General features: G+C 41.7%; 1 protein-coding gene across 1 annotated transcript; it reads left to right on the top strand.

Moving 5' to 3' along the window:
* Positions 1–13,146, top strand: ZNF221 (zinc finger protein 221). Its single transcript, XM_003915678.5, has 5 exons — positions 1–312; positions 8,117–8,199; positions 10,328–10,454; positions 10,601–10,693; positions 11,173–13,146. Exons 2-5 carry the CDS (start codon positions 8,185–8,187, stop codon positions 12,726–12,728), a joined length of 1,791 nt encoding a protein of 596 aa, XP_003915727.5. The 5' UTR covers positions 1–312; positions 8,117–8,184; the 3' UTR covers positions 12,729–13,146.
* Positions 13,147–15,095: the final 1,949 nt, after the last annotated feature.

The following is a 15,095-nucleotide window of genomic DNA, read 5'->3' as shown; positions in this document are numbered from 1 at the left end:
GTTGCAACACTTCCCCCTGGAGGGTAAAACTGTGAACGTTTACTCCTTGGGCATTCTGGGAAGTGTCCAAACGGTCGGTGGAGTTGCGGGCACTTCCGGTCAGGCAGGCGGATCCGGGGAATTCTGGGAAATGTAGTCCAGCCGCTCTGTGGAGTCGCGGGAGCTAAGGCTGCGAGAGTTACCCTTTATTCTGTGATAGTTTGAGCTGTTCTGCGTCTCGCGGGCCCTACTGAATTTCCTGGACCTACTCGCGGAACCCTCAACGAGCTAGCGATAGATTTAGAGGAAAGGAAGCGCCGTCGGAAAGCAAAGGTTTGGAAGGGTGAGGGCGGCGGTTTGCGGTCCCAGCGGCAGAGGCTTCTTGCGTTTAGGGCTGTCCTAGCGTCCTGGGGGAGTTTGGGACTCGGTCCTGTCACGTTTCGCCTTATTTGGGGGTTTCTTGGGCTCTCAGCTCGCCCCATCCGCCTCCCTCCACTACTGGTGCGGGGCCGATTCTCCCGGTACAACGTTGGGGTGTTACTTAATCTCCCTGGGCCTCTCTGCTTTTCTTTAAATGGGGGATATTAAGACCTTCCTAATAGAATTGTCTTGGAAATTGAAAGAGGTAATATAAGAGCCTTAAAACAGTTTCTGTTACAGTGAATGGCGATCTCTTGTTAATTTCCTGAGAAATGGTCAGGTCCCTGGGGTGGTGTCAGAGCTCCAGCTGGCTCTTCTCTCTGATCCCTGCAGAACGCTGGAAAATTCTGGATATTCTCTGACCTCTTATTTAGGAAAAGAATGGGTATCTCCAATTTCCACAGAAGGATGGGAGGGTCTTGACTGTTTTGTCAAGAATGGTGACACAACCATGATATTTCGCAGCATTGTTTCCTCTTCCTGACTTCTCTAAAAGGATTGCTTGGAGGTAGATGGAGTAATTCCTTGACTACTGACAACAAAGTTCCACGCGAGTGTGACTTATCATTTTTCTTTTACAGTGACGTTCACATCTATTGTAGGATACTGTAATCGGGCATGGGCATTGATAAGAAAGTCTTAATTGCTATCTTCAATTCTAAGGGCTTTATACAAAGAAATTCATGTACACCACATGGTAGCTCTGTGGAGAGGTACTGCCATTTCGTCTATTAAAGATAAGAGTGAGACAAAGGGAGCAGGACTTATTTGCCCATAGTTGCCCAAGTAATAAGAAGTGGAGCTGGGGTTGGAACCTTTGCAGTCCAGGTCAGGGCCCAAGCTGATAATTTCTTGGATACATTCTCACTGAGGCAGAGGAACTAGCTGGAATCAGGTGGGGAAAGCAAGTTAGGACTTGATTGAAGGGACTTTGAGAGCAAGGCTCATGGACTTGGACTTCTCTAGGAGTCTTTTAAAACTTTATCAACTATTTTGTTTCACTTATTACACATATTTTGTATTTTTCTAGAACCATATTATGGAGCATTTAGAAATTACAGAAATATGACAAGAAAAAATGTTTAATTACCTCTGAATGCAGGCTATAAAGATAATAACCATTAAGCTTATTTTTATTTATTTATGTAATTCATTTTTTTTTTTTTTTTTTTTTTTGAGACGGAGTCTCGCTCTGTCGCCCAGGCTGGAGTGCAGTGGCCGGATCTCAGCTCACTGCAAGCTCCACCTCCCGGGTTCACGCCATTCTCCGGCCTCAGCCTCCCGAGTAGCTGGGACTACAGGCGCCTGCCACCTCGCCCGGCTAGTTTTTTGTATTTCTTAATAGAGACGGGGTTTCACCCTGTTAGCCAGGATGGTCTCGATCTCCTGACCTCGTGATCCGCCCGTCTCGGCCTCCCAAAGTGCTGGGATTACAGGCTTGAGCCACCGCGCCCGGCCTTATTTATGTAATTCATTTTTAAATTTTTTGAGACAGAGTCTTACTCTCGTCGCCCAGGATGGAGTGCAGTGGCACGACCTTGGCTCACTACAACCTCTGCCTCCCAAGTTCAAGTGATTTTCCTCCCTTAGTCTCCCAAGTAGCTGGAACTATAGGCGCACACCACCCCGTCTGTTAGTAAAGACGAGTTTTAAAATTTCTCCAAACTGGAGTAAATACAGCAAACTTATTTGAAACCCTTTAATATTGGGGGATCAGTAGAGGATCCCTTTGGTCCACCAAACCTTCAATATTACTGTGTTCAGACCTTTGTTTTAGCCTTATCAATTTCCATTTTATTTATTCCATTTCTTAATAAAACTGTTAAAAGTAAAAAATCTTAGATAAATCAAAGAGTTTAATTGAGCAAAAAACAATTTGCAAATCAGGCAGCCCCTGAACCAGAATAGATTCAGAGAAGCTTCAGTGCTACGGTGTGGTTGAAGAAGATTTGTAAACAGAAAAAGGAAAGTGACATTCAAAAAGTGGAAGTGAGAAACAGAAACAGCCAGTTTGGTTGCAGCTCAGCTTTTGCCTTATTTGATCCCTGTTTGAACAGTTGCCTCCATTTGATTGGTCAAAACTCAGTGATTGGCACAAGAGTAGGTTACAGTCTGTTTACTCTTCCAGTTAGGTTACAGTTCACTATATATGGATAAATCTTTTTTAATTTTTATTTTTGTTTTTTATTTTTTTGAGATGGAGCCCTGCTCTGTCGCCCAGGCTGGAGTGCAGTGGAGCGATTTTGGCTCACTGCAACCTCTACCTCCTGGGTTTAAGTGTTTCTCCTGCCTCGGCCTTCCGAGTAGCTGGGATTACAGGCACACACTACCACATCTGGCTAATTTTTAGTAGAGACGGGGTTTCACCATGTTGGCCAGGCTGGTCTCGAACTCCTGACCTCAGGTGATCCACCCACCTCGGCCTCCCAAAGTGCTGGCATTACAGGCATGAGCCACCATACCCCGCCTGGAGAAACCTTTATACCTAATTTAAAGTATGTAAGAAAGCAGCTTTAGGCTAAACTTATTTAACATAATGATTTGAAGATTTTCACCCTGTTGGAAGGAGTCCCATGACACTCTCTCTTTCTTCTTAGTTTCACCTTTATCATTGTTTCTAAATGACCTTTAAAAAATCTCTAGCTTTCTGGGATGAGTGCTTTGACGCTGCCCTCTGTCTTTTTCCTCTAGCTAATTAATGTAATCTTTTTGTTAACATCTTTAATATCCTTAAAGGGAAACTGAGACAGCAAAACTGATAAGGCTTCTAGGACTGTTGTTCAATTTTGCAAGAGTTAAGGTGTCAACCAATAAATAAAATCAACACTGAGCCACAAACAAAAGAAAAGATATTTTAAGTGGGGTCTTGTGAATTGCAATCAAGAAGTACAAATCTAGCAGTCAGCTAAATCATTTCCTGTTCTATCCAGGCAAGGTTGGGCAGGGGCTTATAAATGTTTACCGTAAGTTTATATATCTGGAAGGTCTTAGTACAGTCCATGATTCATGTCAGTTGGTTAGCAACTTAGGATGTCTTTCGTTGATGATCAATCTAGTTCAGCATAGCTGTTTCCCCAAGAGGTTCATGATCAGGCCATGTATAAACAATTCCAATCACATGCAGCTGGTTTTACAATTTGACCCAGTTACGTTAAAATCCATCTGGGTGTGTACATAACTGGGGTCCAACTCCACATGCCTCTTTTTATAAACTTCTGACGTAACCGTCTCCAATTTGGATTTTCTTTTTACAAAAGTCACATGGGGTACCCATGCAAAAGGGGCCCCCTTAGCCACAGCATTTACCATGACCTGGGTAAGAAGCATATTCAGAAGATGAATATCCCAGTCATCATATATTCAGTCCCACGTGGCTTGCATGCAGTGTATCGGCTGCATCATCTGGAGTATCCCACCCAGCATTTATAGGGTGAGTTGAGCAGTCCCCCTTTTCAGGGCAAGAAGACCTTACCATGCCTTTTATCCAGTTGATCAGGCTGGCTCTTCCCTTGGGAACAACCTGTTAACATTGGTAATGAGATTCAGGCAATGTGGTTAAATATTGAGTTTTTTCAAACACAAAATTTGAAGATGTCCACCTGGGAGGACACGGACTTCAAAAGATTGGATAAATGCTCTGAAGTGGAAGGGTTTGAGAGTCATTATGTAGGCAGGGTCTAGGAAGCTTAACAGGATGTCAGCATTTTCTATACAAGATTAATGCATAGTTAACAACAATTCGATAGCAGTGTTTCCTTTTATTGGGAAGAACGGATTTAACATTCTGCATTAGGGATGTAATAGTCAAAGGGGTCTTTTATCTCAGACAAAGAATCTTTTATCTTAGATGCTATCTGGTCTGAGCCAGGAACAAGAAAATAAAAAAGGAAGTTAAGAGGTCGAGCTCAGTGACTCAGTTTCCTTGGGGCCTACCAACTTTTAGAAGCCCCAAATAGATAAGACTATTGGTTTTCTTTTTTTTTTTTTCACATCTCCTGTGTGTTTGCATCAGATTTCACCATTTGTAATTGTTGCATCATGTATCACCATCTGTAATTGTTTCATAGTGAACTGTGGGTCCTACATAAACCCAAACATGCTCTTCGACTCTGCAACATTTAAAACCAAAGATGCTACTACTTAGTTTCTCTCACAATCTAGTTGAATAAAGGTTCCTTAGGAAACTACAAAATAAACAATTCTTTCACACTGTACACTGTAGTTTCAGTTTCTTGGTTTTACCCTTCCCACACATTGATTGACTTTTGGTAACCACAGGTCTTAGAGGTACTTACTGTTGTCCTGGCATAATTTTTCCCTTAGGGACAGCTTTGAGGCAAGTGGCTAAAGCTTAGATTCACTAAAATTCGAGCTTGGTCAAGCATCAGAATCCAACCCAGTTCTCTCTTTTAATTACATTTGATATAGTTTGGATGTTTGGTCCCTCCATATCTCCAGTGTTGGAGGTGGGGTCTAGGGGGAGGTGTTGAATCATGGTGGCAGGTCCGTCATAAATGGTTTGGTGCTATCCCCTTGGCGATGAGTGAGTTCCTTCTCAGTTAGTTCATGTGAGATCTGGGTCCTCCAATTTCTCTCTCTTGTTCCTGCTCTCACTTTGTGACATGCCTGCTCCTGCTTCACCTTCTCCCATGAGTAAAAGCTCGCCGAGGCCTCACCAGAAGCTGAGCACATGCCAGCACCACACTTCTTTTCCAGCCTGAAGAAATGTGAGCCAATTAAACCTCTTTTCTTTATAAATTACCCAGCCTCAGGTATTTTGTTACAGTGACACAGAAATGAACTCATACAGAAAATTGGTACTGAGGTGCAGTGCATTGCTATAAAGATACCTGAAAATGGGAAAGTGGCTCTGGAACTGGCTAATGGGCAGAGGTTGGAAAAAGTTTGGAGGGCTCAGAAGAAGATGAGAAGATGAGGGAAAGCTTGGAACTTTTATTTTTTTATTTTTTTATTTTTTTAACTTTTTCACTGAGCCATGGGAACTTCTTTCAGACTGATCAAGTGGTTGTGATCAAAATGCTGGTAGGGATATGGACAATGAAGTCCAGGCTGATGAGATCTCAGATGGAAATGAGGAAGTGATTGGGAACTGGGGTAGAGGTCACCCATGTTATGCCCTAGCAAAGAACTTTGCTGCTTTGTGTTCATGCCCTACAGATTTCTGGAAGCTTGAACTTAAGAGTGATAACTTAGGGTACCTGGCAAAAGAAATTTCTGAGCAGCAAAGCATTCAAGAAGTGGCCTGGCTGCTTCACTGCTTCAAACAGCCTACAGTTATATATAGAAGCAAAGAAATGACTTAAAGTTAGAATTTATATTTAAAAGGTAAGCAGAGTATAAAAGTTTGGAAAATTTACAACCTGGCCATTTGGTAGAGAAAGAAAAAGCATTTTTAGAAGAGTGATACATGTGGGCTGTGGAGCAACCACTTGCAAAAGAGATTTGCGTGACTAACAGAAAGCCAAGTGGTAATATGTAAGATAATGGGGGAAATGCCTGGAAGACATTTCAGAAGTCTTCAGGAAAGTCCCTCCCATTACAGGTCCAGAGGCCTAGGAGAAAAGAATGGTTCCAAGGGTCAGGCCCAGGGCCCCACTGCCCTGAGCAGCCTCAAGACACTGTGCCCTGAATCCGGCCACTCTGTCTCCAGCCTCAGCTCAGAGTGCCCCAGGCACAGCTTGGGTTGCAGCTCCAGAAGATTTAAGCCTTGATGGTTGTGGTGGTTTCCACATTGTGTTAAGGAAATGCAATGCATGATGCTCAGAATGCAAGCATGAAGGAGGCTTGGCAGCTTCTACCTAGATTTCAGAGGATGTATGAGAAAGCCTGAGATCCTAGTCAGAAGCCTGCCACAGGGGTGGAGCCCCCACAGAGAACCTCTACCAGGGTAGTGCCAAGGAGAAATGTGAGCTCCCCACAGAGTCCCCACTAGGGCACTGCCTAATGGATCTGTGGGAAGGGAACCACTGCCCTCTGAGAAGTGGTCCTGAAACCACTGCTCAGTCATGTCACTTGGCTACCCAAGGCTTTGGGAGTCTATCCCTTCTACCAGGATGTGGGACATGGAGTCAACGATTATGTTGGAGCTTTAAGAGCCTTGGCTGGAGTACAGTAGCACAATCCTAACTCACTGCAGCCTTTAACTCCTAGACTCAAGCTATCCTCCTGCCTCAGCCTCCCAAGTAGCTGGGATTACAGGCTCAAGCCACAGCACCTGACTCTTCATATGCTCTTTACCCAAATTTTCCAATTACTTACTTTTTGTATTTTGCTTTGTTAACACCCGTCAGCCAAATACCACTGGGAACAAACTTATAATGAGAAACAACTTATTGTAGCTTTCTGCAGCAAGGAAGCCCATATGCCAAGGTGATCATGGGGTGTCTTGGTAAGAGGCATTTAGGAAGGGCAGGCTATAGAGTTTCATATAACATGCTAGGTAATATTAGCTATAATATTAAATAATATCACTATTAAATACTAGATATCAATTAAAAGACCACCAATATTAGTTAATTCTGTTACCTATTAGGTATGGCTAGACACCATCATCTTTTCTATCCAAAGTCCCATATTTAAATTTGTTGTGCTTTTTAAAGTTCTTATAACTGTTTTCCCCCATCCCCCAATCCAAAGTCCAATTTTATGTACTGCTTTTAGGTGTCACATTTCTGTAATCTTCTTTAATCTAGAAAGATTCAACAACCTTTGTCTTTTTATTCTTGACATCCTTGAAGTATATAGGCAAAGTATTTTATAGAAAGATACTCATTTGGGATTTATGTATTTCATGTTTGGGTTCAGATTATGCATTGTTGGTGTGGATACCACAGAAGTGTTGAGGTGTCATAACAGGGGCCACATGATATCTGTTTTCCCTTCATTGGAGGTCTCAACTTTGTTCACTTGGCCAAGACGATGTCTTTCAGATTTTTCCACTGAAAGGTTGCTTTTTAATTAAATTTTGAAAGTAGAAATGTTTCTTATGGGAGATACATTATTAGTGGGCATTCTCCTGTAAAGATTAGCTTCCACTTCTCCCCAATTTATTCATCAGTTTTTTCAACTATAAATATTCTATCAATATGGACTCAGAATCCAGTTAAATAACATGTAGATTAACCATTATTATTTCCGACTTTATCGAGGTGTATTTTACATATCATAGAATTTACCCATTTCAGGCTTACAATTTAATAATCTTCAGGAACTTTGAAGAGTGGTATAACTATCATCACAATTCAGTTTAGATCATTTTTGCCCCCCAGTTGGACTCCTTATGCTTATGTACAGTTAAACCTCATTCTCACCTCAAATCCGGAGCAACCACTAACCTTTCTCTATATATACATTTGCCTATTCTGTATATTTTATAAAATTGAATTTTATAATCCATGGGGTTTTGTGACTGGCTTCTTTAACTTAGCATAGTGTTTCCAAGGTTCGTGCATGTTGTAGCATGAGCCAGTTCTTCACTCCTTTGAATTTCCAAATAAAATTCTGTTTGTATTGATATGCCATGATTTGTCTATTCATTTACCTATAGGAGGGCATTTTGCTTATTTGCAGTTTGGAGATATGAGTAATGCTGCTGCGAACATTCATGCACTAATTGAAAATACTTGTCTGTGTTGGTGGGCAGCATTCCTAGTCACCCTTTCATGTCTGTTTTTCTGCCTTTCCTGGCACTTTCTAGGCACGATTTCACCTTCATTTGAACTGCTTCATTCAGGACTCTGCAAATTCCCTGAAGTAGAAGGAAAAATGACCACATTCAAAGTGAGTAGGGCTTGCCTCTCTTGCTGTTAAAATTCCATCTTACTACTCATATTGTCACATTTTTATCTGTCTTGGGAAGACTCAAGGAGAACAACAAGGATTTGAGGGCATTTTGTTTGCCAGATGCTTCCTTTGTTGCTTTTGAGTTGACTTTCTATTTGGTTTTAGTTCTTGTTTTCTTATATAATTTCTTTTCCGCAGTAGAGAAAATAGTAGGAATGGATAATTCTTTCACTTCACTTCTTCTCTGATCACAAATTAGTTGTTATCTTATATTCTTCATCATGTACATTCTTAACTGTATTTGTGTTGATGACATACTTCTAATTTTAAATTGTGCTCATTTTACATAATATTATATAATTGGCATCATAGCCCCACTGAATTAATGTACCTTCTTGTTTTTAACTACCTCACACTCATAGACATTTAGGTGGTTTCGGAATTTTACTGTTTTAAGCAATACTGCTGTGACAGCTTTCCTATATATAACCCCTTCCCCCCAAAATTAATTCTGAAAACAAGATAGGATACTTTTGACATGTATCACACTGGCTGTTTTATAGATGATAGATTATTTCAACAGGGCACAGCACATCAGGCTCTGACTGCCACTTCCCACAAATATTGTTATTGGAGCTTTCACACAGGAAGGGCTAGATTCTGTGTTTGCCATACCTCAATCATACCTTGTATGCATGTTATTTATTGGTCTCTTCTTATTCTTATTCCTTTATGGAGTAAGCAGTTTTATCAAAGTAGTAGGTACCTTCATTTCAAATGTCCAATGATACTGGAAGATTGGCCAGTCACTGTGTTCTGTTACTATATTTATTCAGAGAAGCAGAATGCAGGTTTTGGTCTCTTGTTCCTCTTAAACTCATCAAATATGAGAAATCTGCTCAGATTCACACAGGCAACCAAGGTCAGGAATGTTAGCCATTCTGCTCATTTATAATCAAATAAGTGAGAATGATATTAATACAATGAATTCTTCTTCCTAATCAGATTACCAAAACCATGGGAATATTTACAACCTGCTCTGAACCATTATAAGGAGATTAAGGGTACTTGTGTTCACTGGAAAGAGTGGGAAGTAGGTAAAAAAATTTGGAAGAAAGTATGAAATTATGTGATCAAATTTTAAATGTATTTATTGACATTCTAATTTTCATTTGACATTTTAAATCAGGAGAATAAAGAGTATATAAAATTATTTTCTTTACAGGATTGATAATGAAAAATGTTTAATATGAAGTATTCATTATTTAAATAAAAAGAGATAATTTTTGCCCTGGAATACTATGCAGATATGAAACAAGATGAAATAAATAACAATAATGACAGTTATAATTAAAAATAATAAAAATAGATAATATTTATTAAATACTTAGTCTTTGCCACACAGTTTTCCCAATGCTATATATATTTCCTTCTTTAATCCTTGAGAAAACTATACCAGGTGAAAATCATTATACAGACAGGAAACTAATGCATGTAGGTGAGCTTGTCCAAAGCCACACGTCTAGGAAGGGACAGAGCTTTGGGATGTGCTCTGGGCATGATGGTTCCATATCATGACATTGAATGCTGCAACTAATGTATGTAGTTTGTGCCTTGAGAGTATAAAGGATGCACTGCATAGCTGTCCCACACAGGTCACCATAAACTTGTTAGTTTGACAGATATTAAAGAAAAGTTACAGCATCTACAGTTTGAGGATGAAAGGAAGACAACACAAGAGAGGAAGACAATGGACGTTATCAAAGTTGGGACTAAATTGCTAAATGTTACTGGGGCAATTGGCAACTCACTAAAACCTAAATACCTGAAGCCCAGGAGGCAGCATTTAGAGTCCTAGAGGGCTGGTTACAAGTAGACTCAATGAGTGCACAAAGTAAAAGTACAGGACTTCTTTTATATCATTGCACTTCTGATGGATCTCATGAAAATCAGTGTGTGTCATTGTCAGGATATAGGCAGAATGAGTGGGAAATCTGTATGTTGACCTACATCCCTCAAGATCTAGGACAACTTACCACACCTGTCCCCTTTGCCTACTTAGTGCCACCCTTCTTTGAATAATCGTTGGTCATAAGATTTAGGTTTTGTATGTTGGATATTTTAGGAGGCAGTGACCTTCAAAGATGTGGCCGTGGTCTTCACTGAGGATGAGCTGGGGCTCCTGGACCCTGCCCAGAGGAAGCTGTACCGAGACGTGATGCTAGAGAACTTTAGGAACCTGCTCTCAGTAGGTGAGGACAGACACCCAATGTTAGGCCCCAGGAGTGACTTTGTATTCCAAGTTTGAGTATGCATTGGGAATCTAAGTTTCCAGTAAATTTTCCCTAGATATTACCTACAATGGGTTGGAATTAAGCATGTCACTGCATGTTCACAGGGAATCAACCATTCCACCAAGATACTTTCCACTTCTTAAGGAAGGAAAAGTTGCGGATTATGAAGACAACAAGCCAAAGAGGAGGGAATTCAGGTCAGAACCAAGCAACTGTGCATCCTTGTACATGATTCTTCCATCTGTTTTACTTCTGTCCATGCCTATTTCTATCACCCTGGTCTAAATTCCCAAACTGCTTTCCTGAATTATTGCAACTGTCTTTCTTCTTTAAAGTTCCTTTGGGTTCATTATTCATGTTCATATTTTATTAGTTCCATAATTTATTATGCAAGATTTTAGACTGGGAAATTTACCAGAATTAGTAACAGGTTAAATATGTGTATGTTATTAATTATTTAATTCAGTGTTTTATTTCTACCAAGGATTTTATGTATGAGATGTGATGTGGTTCTAAATTCGTCTCTTGAAAACCAAAGACCATAGTGCACTCGGAAAACATGAACTTAATGTTTCCTGTATTCATTAAAGTTTAATGCCGTGTCCTAAGTGTGAAATCTTGAAAACATTGAATAGGGCTTCACTTGCCCACATATATTAATTCTGTGTCTTTTTAGGACGGAAGATCCAAATTGAGATGGAGACTGTTCCAGAAGCAGGACCACATGAAGAGTGGTCCTGTCAGCAAATATGGGAACAAATTGCAAGTGACCTAACCAGGTCTCAAGACTCCATAAGGAACAGCTCTGAGTTACTCATAGAAGGTGACGTCCTCTGCCAGATTGAGGCAGGACTATCTATAAGTCATGTGCAACAGAAATCTTACCAGTGTAATGAATGTAAACAGTCCTTTGGTGATGTTTCTGTCTTTGATCTTCATCAACAATTACACTCGGGAGAGAAGTCTCATACATGTGATGAGTGTAGAAAAAGCTTCTGTTACATCTCAGCCCTTCGTACTCATCAGAGAGTCCATATGGGAGAAAAACACTATAAGTGTGATGTGTGTGGTAAGGAATTTAATCAGAGCTCACATCTTCAAACTCATCAGGGGGTCCATACTGGAGAGAAACCATTCAAATGTGAGCAGTGTGGGAAAGGCTTCCATAGTAGATCAGCACTTAATGTTCATTGCAAGTTACACACAGGAGAGAAGCCTTATAATTGTGAGGAATGTGGGAAAGCCTTCATTCACGATTCACAGCTTCAGGAACATCAGAGAATCCATACTGGGGAGAAGCCATTCAAATGTGATATATGTGGTAAGAGCTTCCGTGTGAGATCAAGACTTAATAGGCATTCCATGGTTCACACAGGAGAAAAACCATTCAGATGTGATATATGTGGCAAGAACTTTCGTCAGAGATCAGCACTTAATAGTCATTCCATGGTCCACATAGGAGAGAAGCCATACAAATGTGAGCAGTGTGGAAAAGGCTTCATTTGTAGGCGAGATTTTTGTAAGCATCAGATGGTCCACACAGGAGAGAAACCATATAATTGTAAAGAATGTGGGAAGACCTTCAGATGGTCCTCATGTCTTTTGAACCATCAGCGAGTCCACAGTGGACAAAAACCCTTCAAATGTGAAGAATGTGGGAAGGGATTTTATACAAATTCACAACGATCTTCCCATCAGAGATCCCACAATGGAGAAAAGCCATATAAGTGTGAGGAGTGTGGTAAGGGCTATAAAAGGAGGTTGGATCTTGAGTTTCACCAGAGGGTCCACACGGGTGAGAGACCCTACAATTGTAAGGAATGTGGGAAGAGCTTTGGCTGGGCCTCCTGTCTTTTGAAACATCGGAGACTCCACAGTGGAGAAAAACCTTTCAAATGTGAAGAGTGTGGAAAGAGATTTACTCAGAGTTCACAACTTCATTCCCATCAGACATGCCATACTGGAGAAAAGCTATACAAATGTGAGCAGTGTGAGAAGGGGTACAACAGTAAATTTAATCTTGACATGCACCAGAGGGTCCACAGGGGAGAGCGACCCTATAATTGTAAGGAATGTGGAAAGAGCTTTGGCTGGGCTTCATGTCTTTTGAAACATCAGAGACTCCACAGTGGAGAAAAGCCATTGAAATGTGGAGTGTGGGAAGAGATCTCAGAATTCACAGCACCATTTACATCAGAAAGTCTATGTGGAAAAAAAGCCATACAGATGTGAGAAGTGTGGGAAGGGCTTTGGCTGGGCCTCAACTCATCTGACCCATCGATTTTCCACAGCAGAGAATAACCATTCAAACGTGAGAACTATGGAAAGAGCTTTGAACATAGATCCTATCTTAAAGACCAAGAAAAAAGTCCATGGTAGAGATAATCCATACAAATGTGAGGAGTATGGGATGTACTACCACAGGCACTTGACTTGATATGCATCAGAGGGTCCATATTGTAGAGAAGGCATGGAAGTTTGGGGAGATTGCCATGTGCTTCAGTTATGCCTCAAAGTCTTCAGCTTCATGAGTGTTCACTTTCAAGAGAAACCTTAGTAATGCAATGTCTGTGATAGTCTTCTCAACTACAAGCTCACCTGAGAGTTAACAATGGGAGAAACATTAAAAATTTGATACATTTGGTAAGCACTTCAGTTTGAGTTTGTATCTCATAGCTTATTACAGAATCCATGCTGATGATACATTTCATACAGTCTCAGGAGGGAAAATAGTTAAAGTCAGTGTTTCAGCCATAGTTCAGCATACCCATGTGGTTTTAGAACCACTGTAGCACAGAACTTTTGTAAGTTGGGGCTTCATTCAGAAGTTTGGCAATTGTAGTTATTCAAGAGACAGGCCTTAGAAAGAATAGGAGTTTGTTCTGGCATTTACAAATCTCTAATGATGGACATGTCAAAATTGATGTCAGCTAGAATGTAAACTGTATGTATCTTTGCTGCAGAATCTTCACAACCTTAACACTGACTGGAACTTTGTATGTGTGTTTGGTACATGTAAGAGATGTAGAAAGAGCTTTAGCTGGGCTTCATATCTTAGAAATGTCAGAGGTATGATATTAAAGGATCAAAAGGAGAAAACATATTTCAAAATTGTATCTAAAAGAGGAAACCTGAGATGGACCAAGATGGCCAATTAGAGGCAGCTGTGGTTCATGGTACTCATAGAGAGGAATGAAAATAACAAGTGAATTCAGTACCTTCAACTGAAATATCTAGATTACCTCACTGGGACTGACTAGGCAATCAATTCAGCCCACAGAGAATGAAGAAAAGCAAGGTGAAGTGATGGCCCACCTGGTGTGGCATGGAGCCAAAGGAACCCTCACCCCACCCAAGGGAAGCGGTGAGTGATTGTGTGACCCTGCCCAGGAAACCATGTTATTCAAAGATCCTTGCAACCCACGGGTCAGGATATGTCCCTGTGAGCCCATGCCACCAGGGCCTTGGGTTCAATACACAGAGCTGTGTGGAATTTTGGCAGAGCAGCCTCTCAGCCATACACAGAGACCCAGGAGGTTTACATGCTCCAGCCCCAGAATTCCTGGCAAGATGGCAGATTCATCTTTATACTCCTGTAGGAAGGGGGCTGAATCCAGGGAGTCAGGCAGCAACATTCTGTGGGCCCCACTTCCATAGCACCTCACAAAACCCACTGACTTGGAATTCCAACCAACCAACAGCAACAAGCTTCGGCCTGAAATAGGAGGGAGCTCCTGAGGGGAAGACTGGCCACCATTTCTGTGGTTCAGTCGACTCAGTGTTCCAGCCTGCCAGCTCTGGAGAGACCAGGTTGTCTGGACAAGGAGAGGATCCCCCTGCCAACACAGCACACATGCTTTGCCAGATCATGCCGAGACTGCTGCTTTTTTTTTTTTTTTTTTTTTTTAGCTAGAATATCACTCCGTTGCTCAGACTGGAGTGCGGTGGCATGCTCTTGGCTCTTGGCAACCTCCACCTGTTGGGTTCAAGCAATTCTCCTGCCTCAGCCTCCCAAGTAGCTGGGATTACAGTCAGGTACCACCACACCTCGCTAATTTTTGCGTTTTTCATAGAGACAGGGTTTCACCGTGTTGACCAGGCTGGTCTTGAACTTCTGACCTCAGGTGATCCGCCTGCCTCAGCCTCCCAAAGTGCTAGGATTACAGGCATGAGCCACTGCACCTGGCCCAGACTGGTTCTTTAAGTAGGACTCTGACCCATTCCTCCCCACTATATGGTGCCTCCCTTTGGGGGGGCTTTCAGTCACTTCAGCCAGGCTTATACTGACAGAAATCTAAACTCTGTCTGGGATGGAGCTCCCAGGAGAGAGGCAACCACTGTCTCTATGGTTCAGTTGACAAAGCTGTTCCAGCCTGCTCGCTTTGGAGAGTTCGGGCAATCTGGATGAGGAAGGGTCCTCCCCCAGCACAGCACACCTGCTGTACCAAAAGCAGCCAGACTGCTTCTGTAAGTAGGTCCCTGATCCTGTTCCTCCTGACTGGGTGAGACCTCCCAACAGGAGTCTCTAGACACCTCTTACAGGAATCTTCAGGCCAGCAACAGGTCAGTACCGCCCTGGGACAGAGCTTCCAAAGGAAG

This window comes from Papio anubis, chromosome 20, assembly GCF_008728515.1.
Source record: "Papio anubis isolate 15944 chromosome 20, Panubis1.0, whole genome shotgun sequence".
NCBI lineage: Eukaryota > Metazoa > Chordata > Mammalia > Primates > Cercopithecidae > Papio > Papio anubis.
Note: the sequence above shows the minus strand (reverse complement) of the source record. Positions and strands in the feature narration are given on the sequence as shown.

Coding starts and splice junctions, on each gene's coding strand:
- ZNF221 (XM_003915678.5), top strand. Junction 10,455..10,600: donor TAGGAACCTGCTCTCAGTAG/GTGAGGACAGAC, acceptor GCATGTTCACAG/GGAATCAACCATTCCACCAA. Junction 10,694..11,172: donor CCAAAGAGGAGGGAATTCAG/GTCAGAACCAAG, acceptor GTGTCTTTTTAG/GACGGAAGATCCAAATTGAG.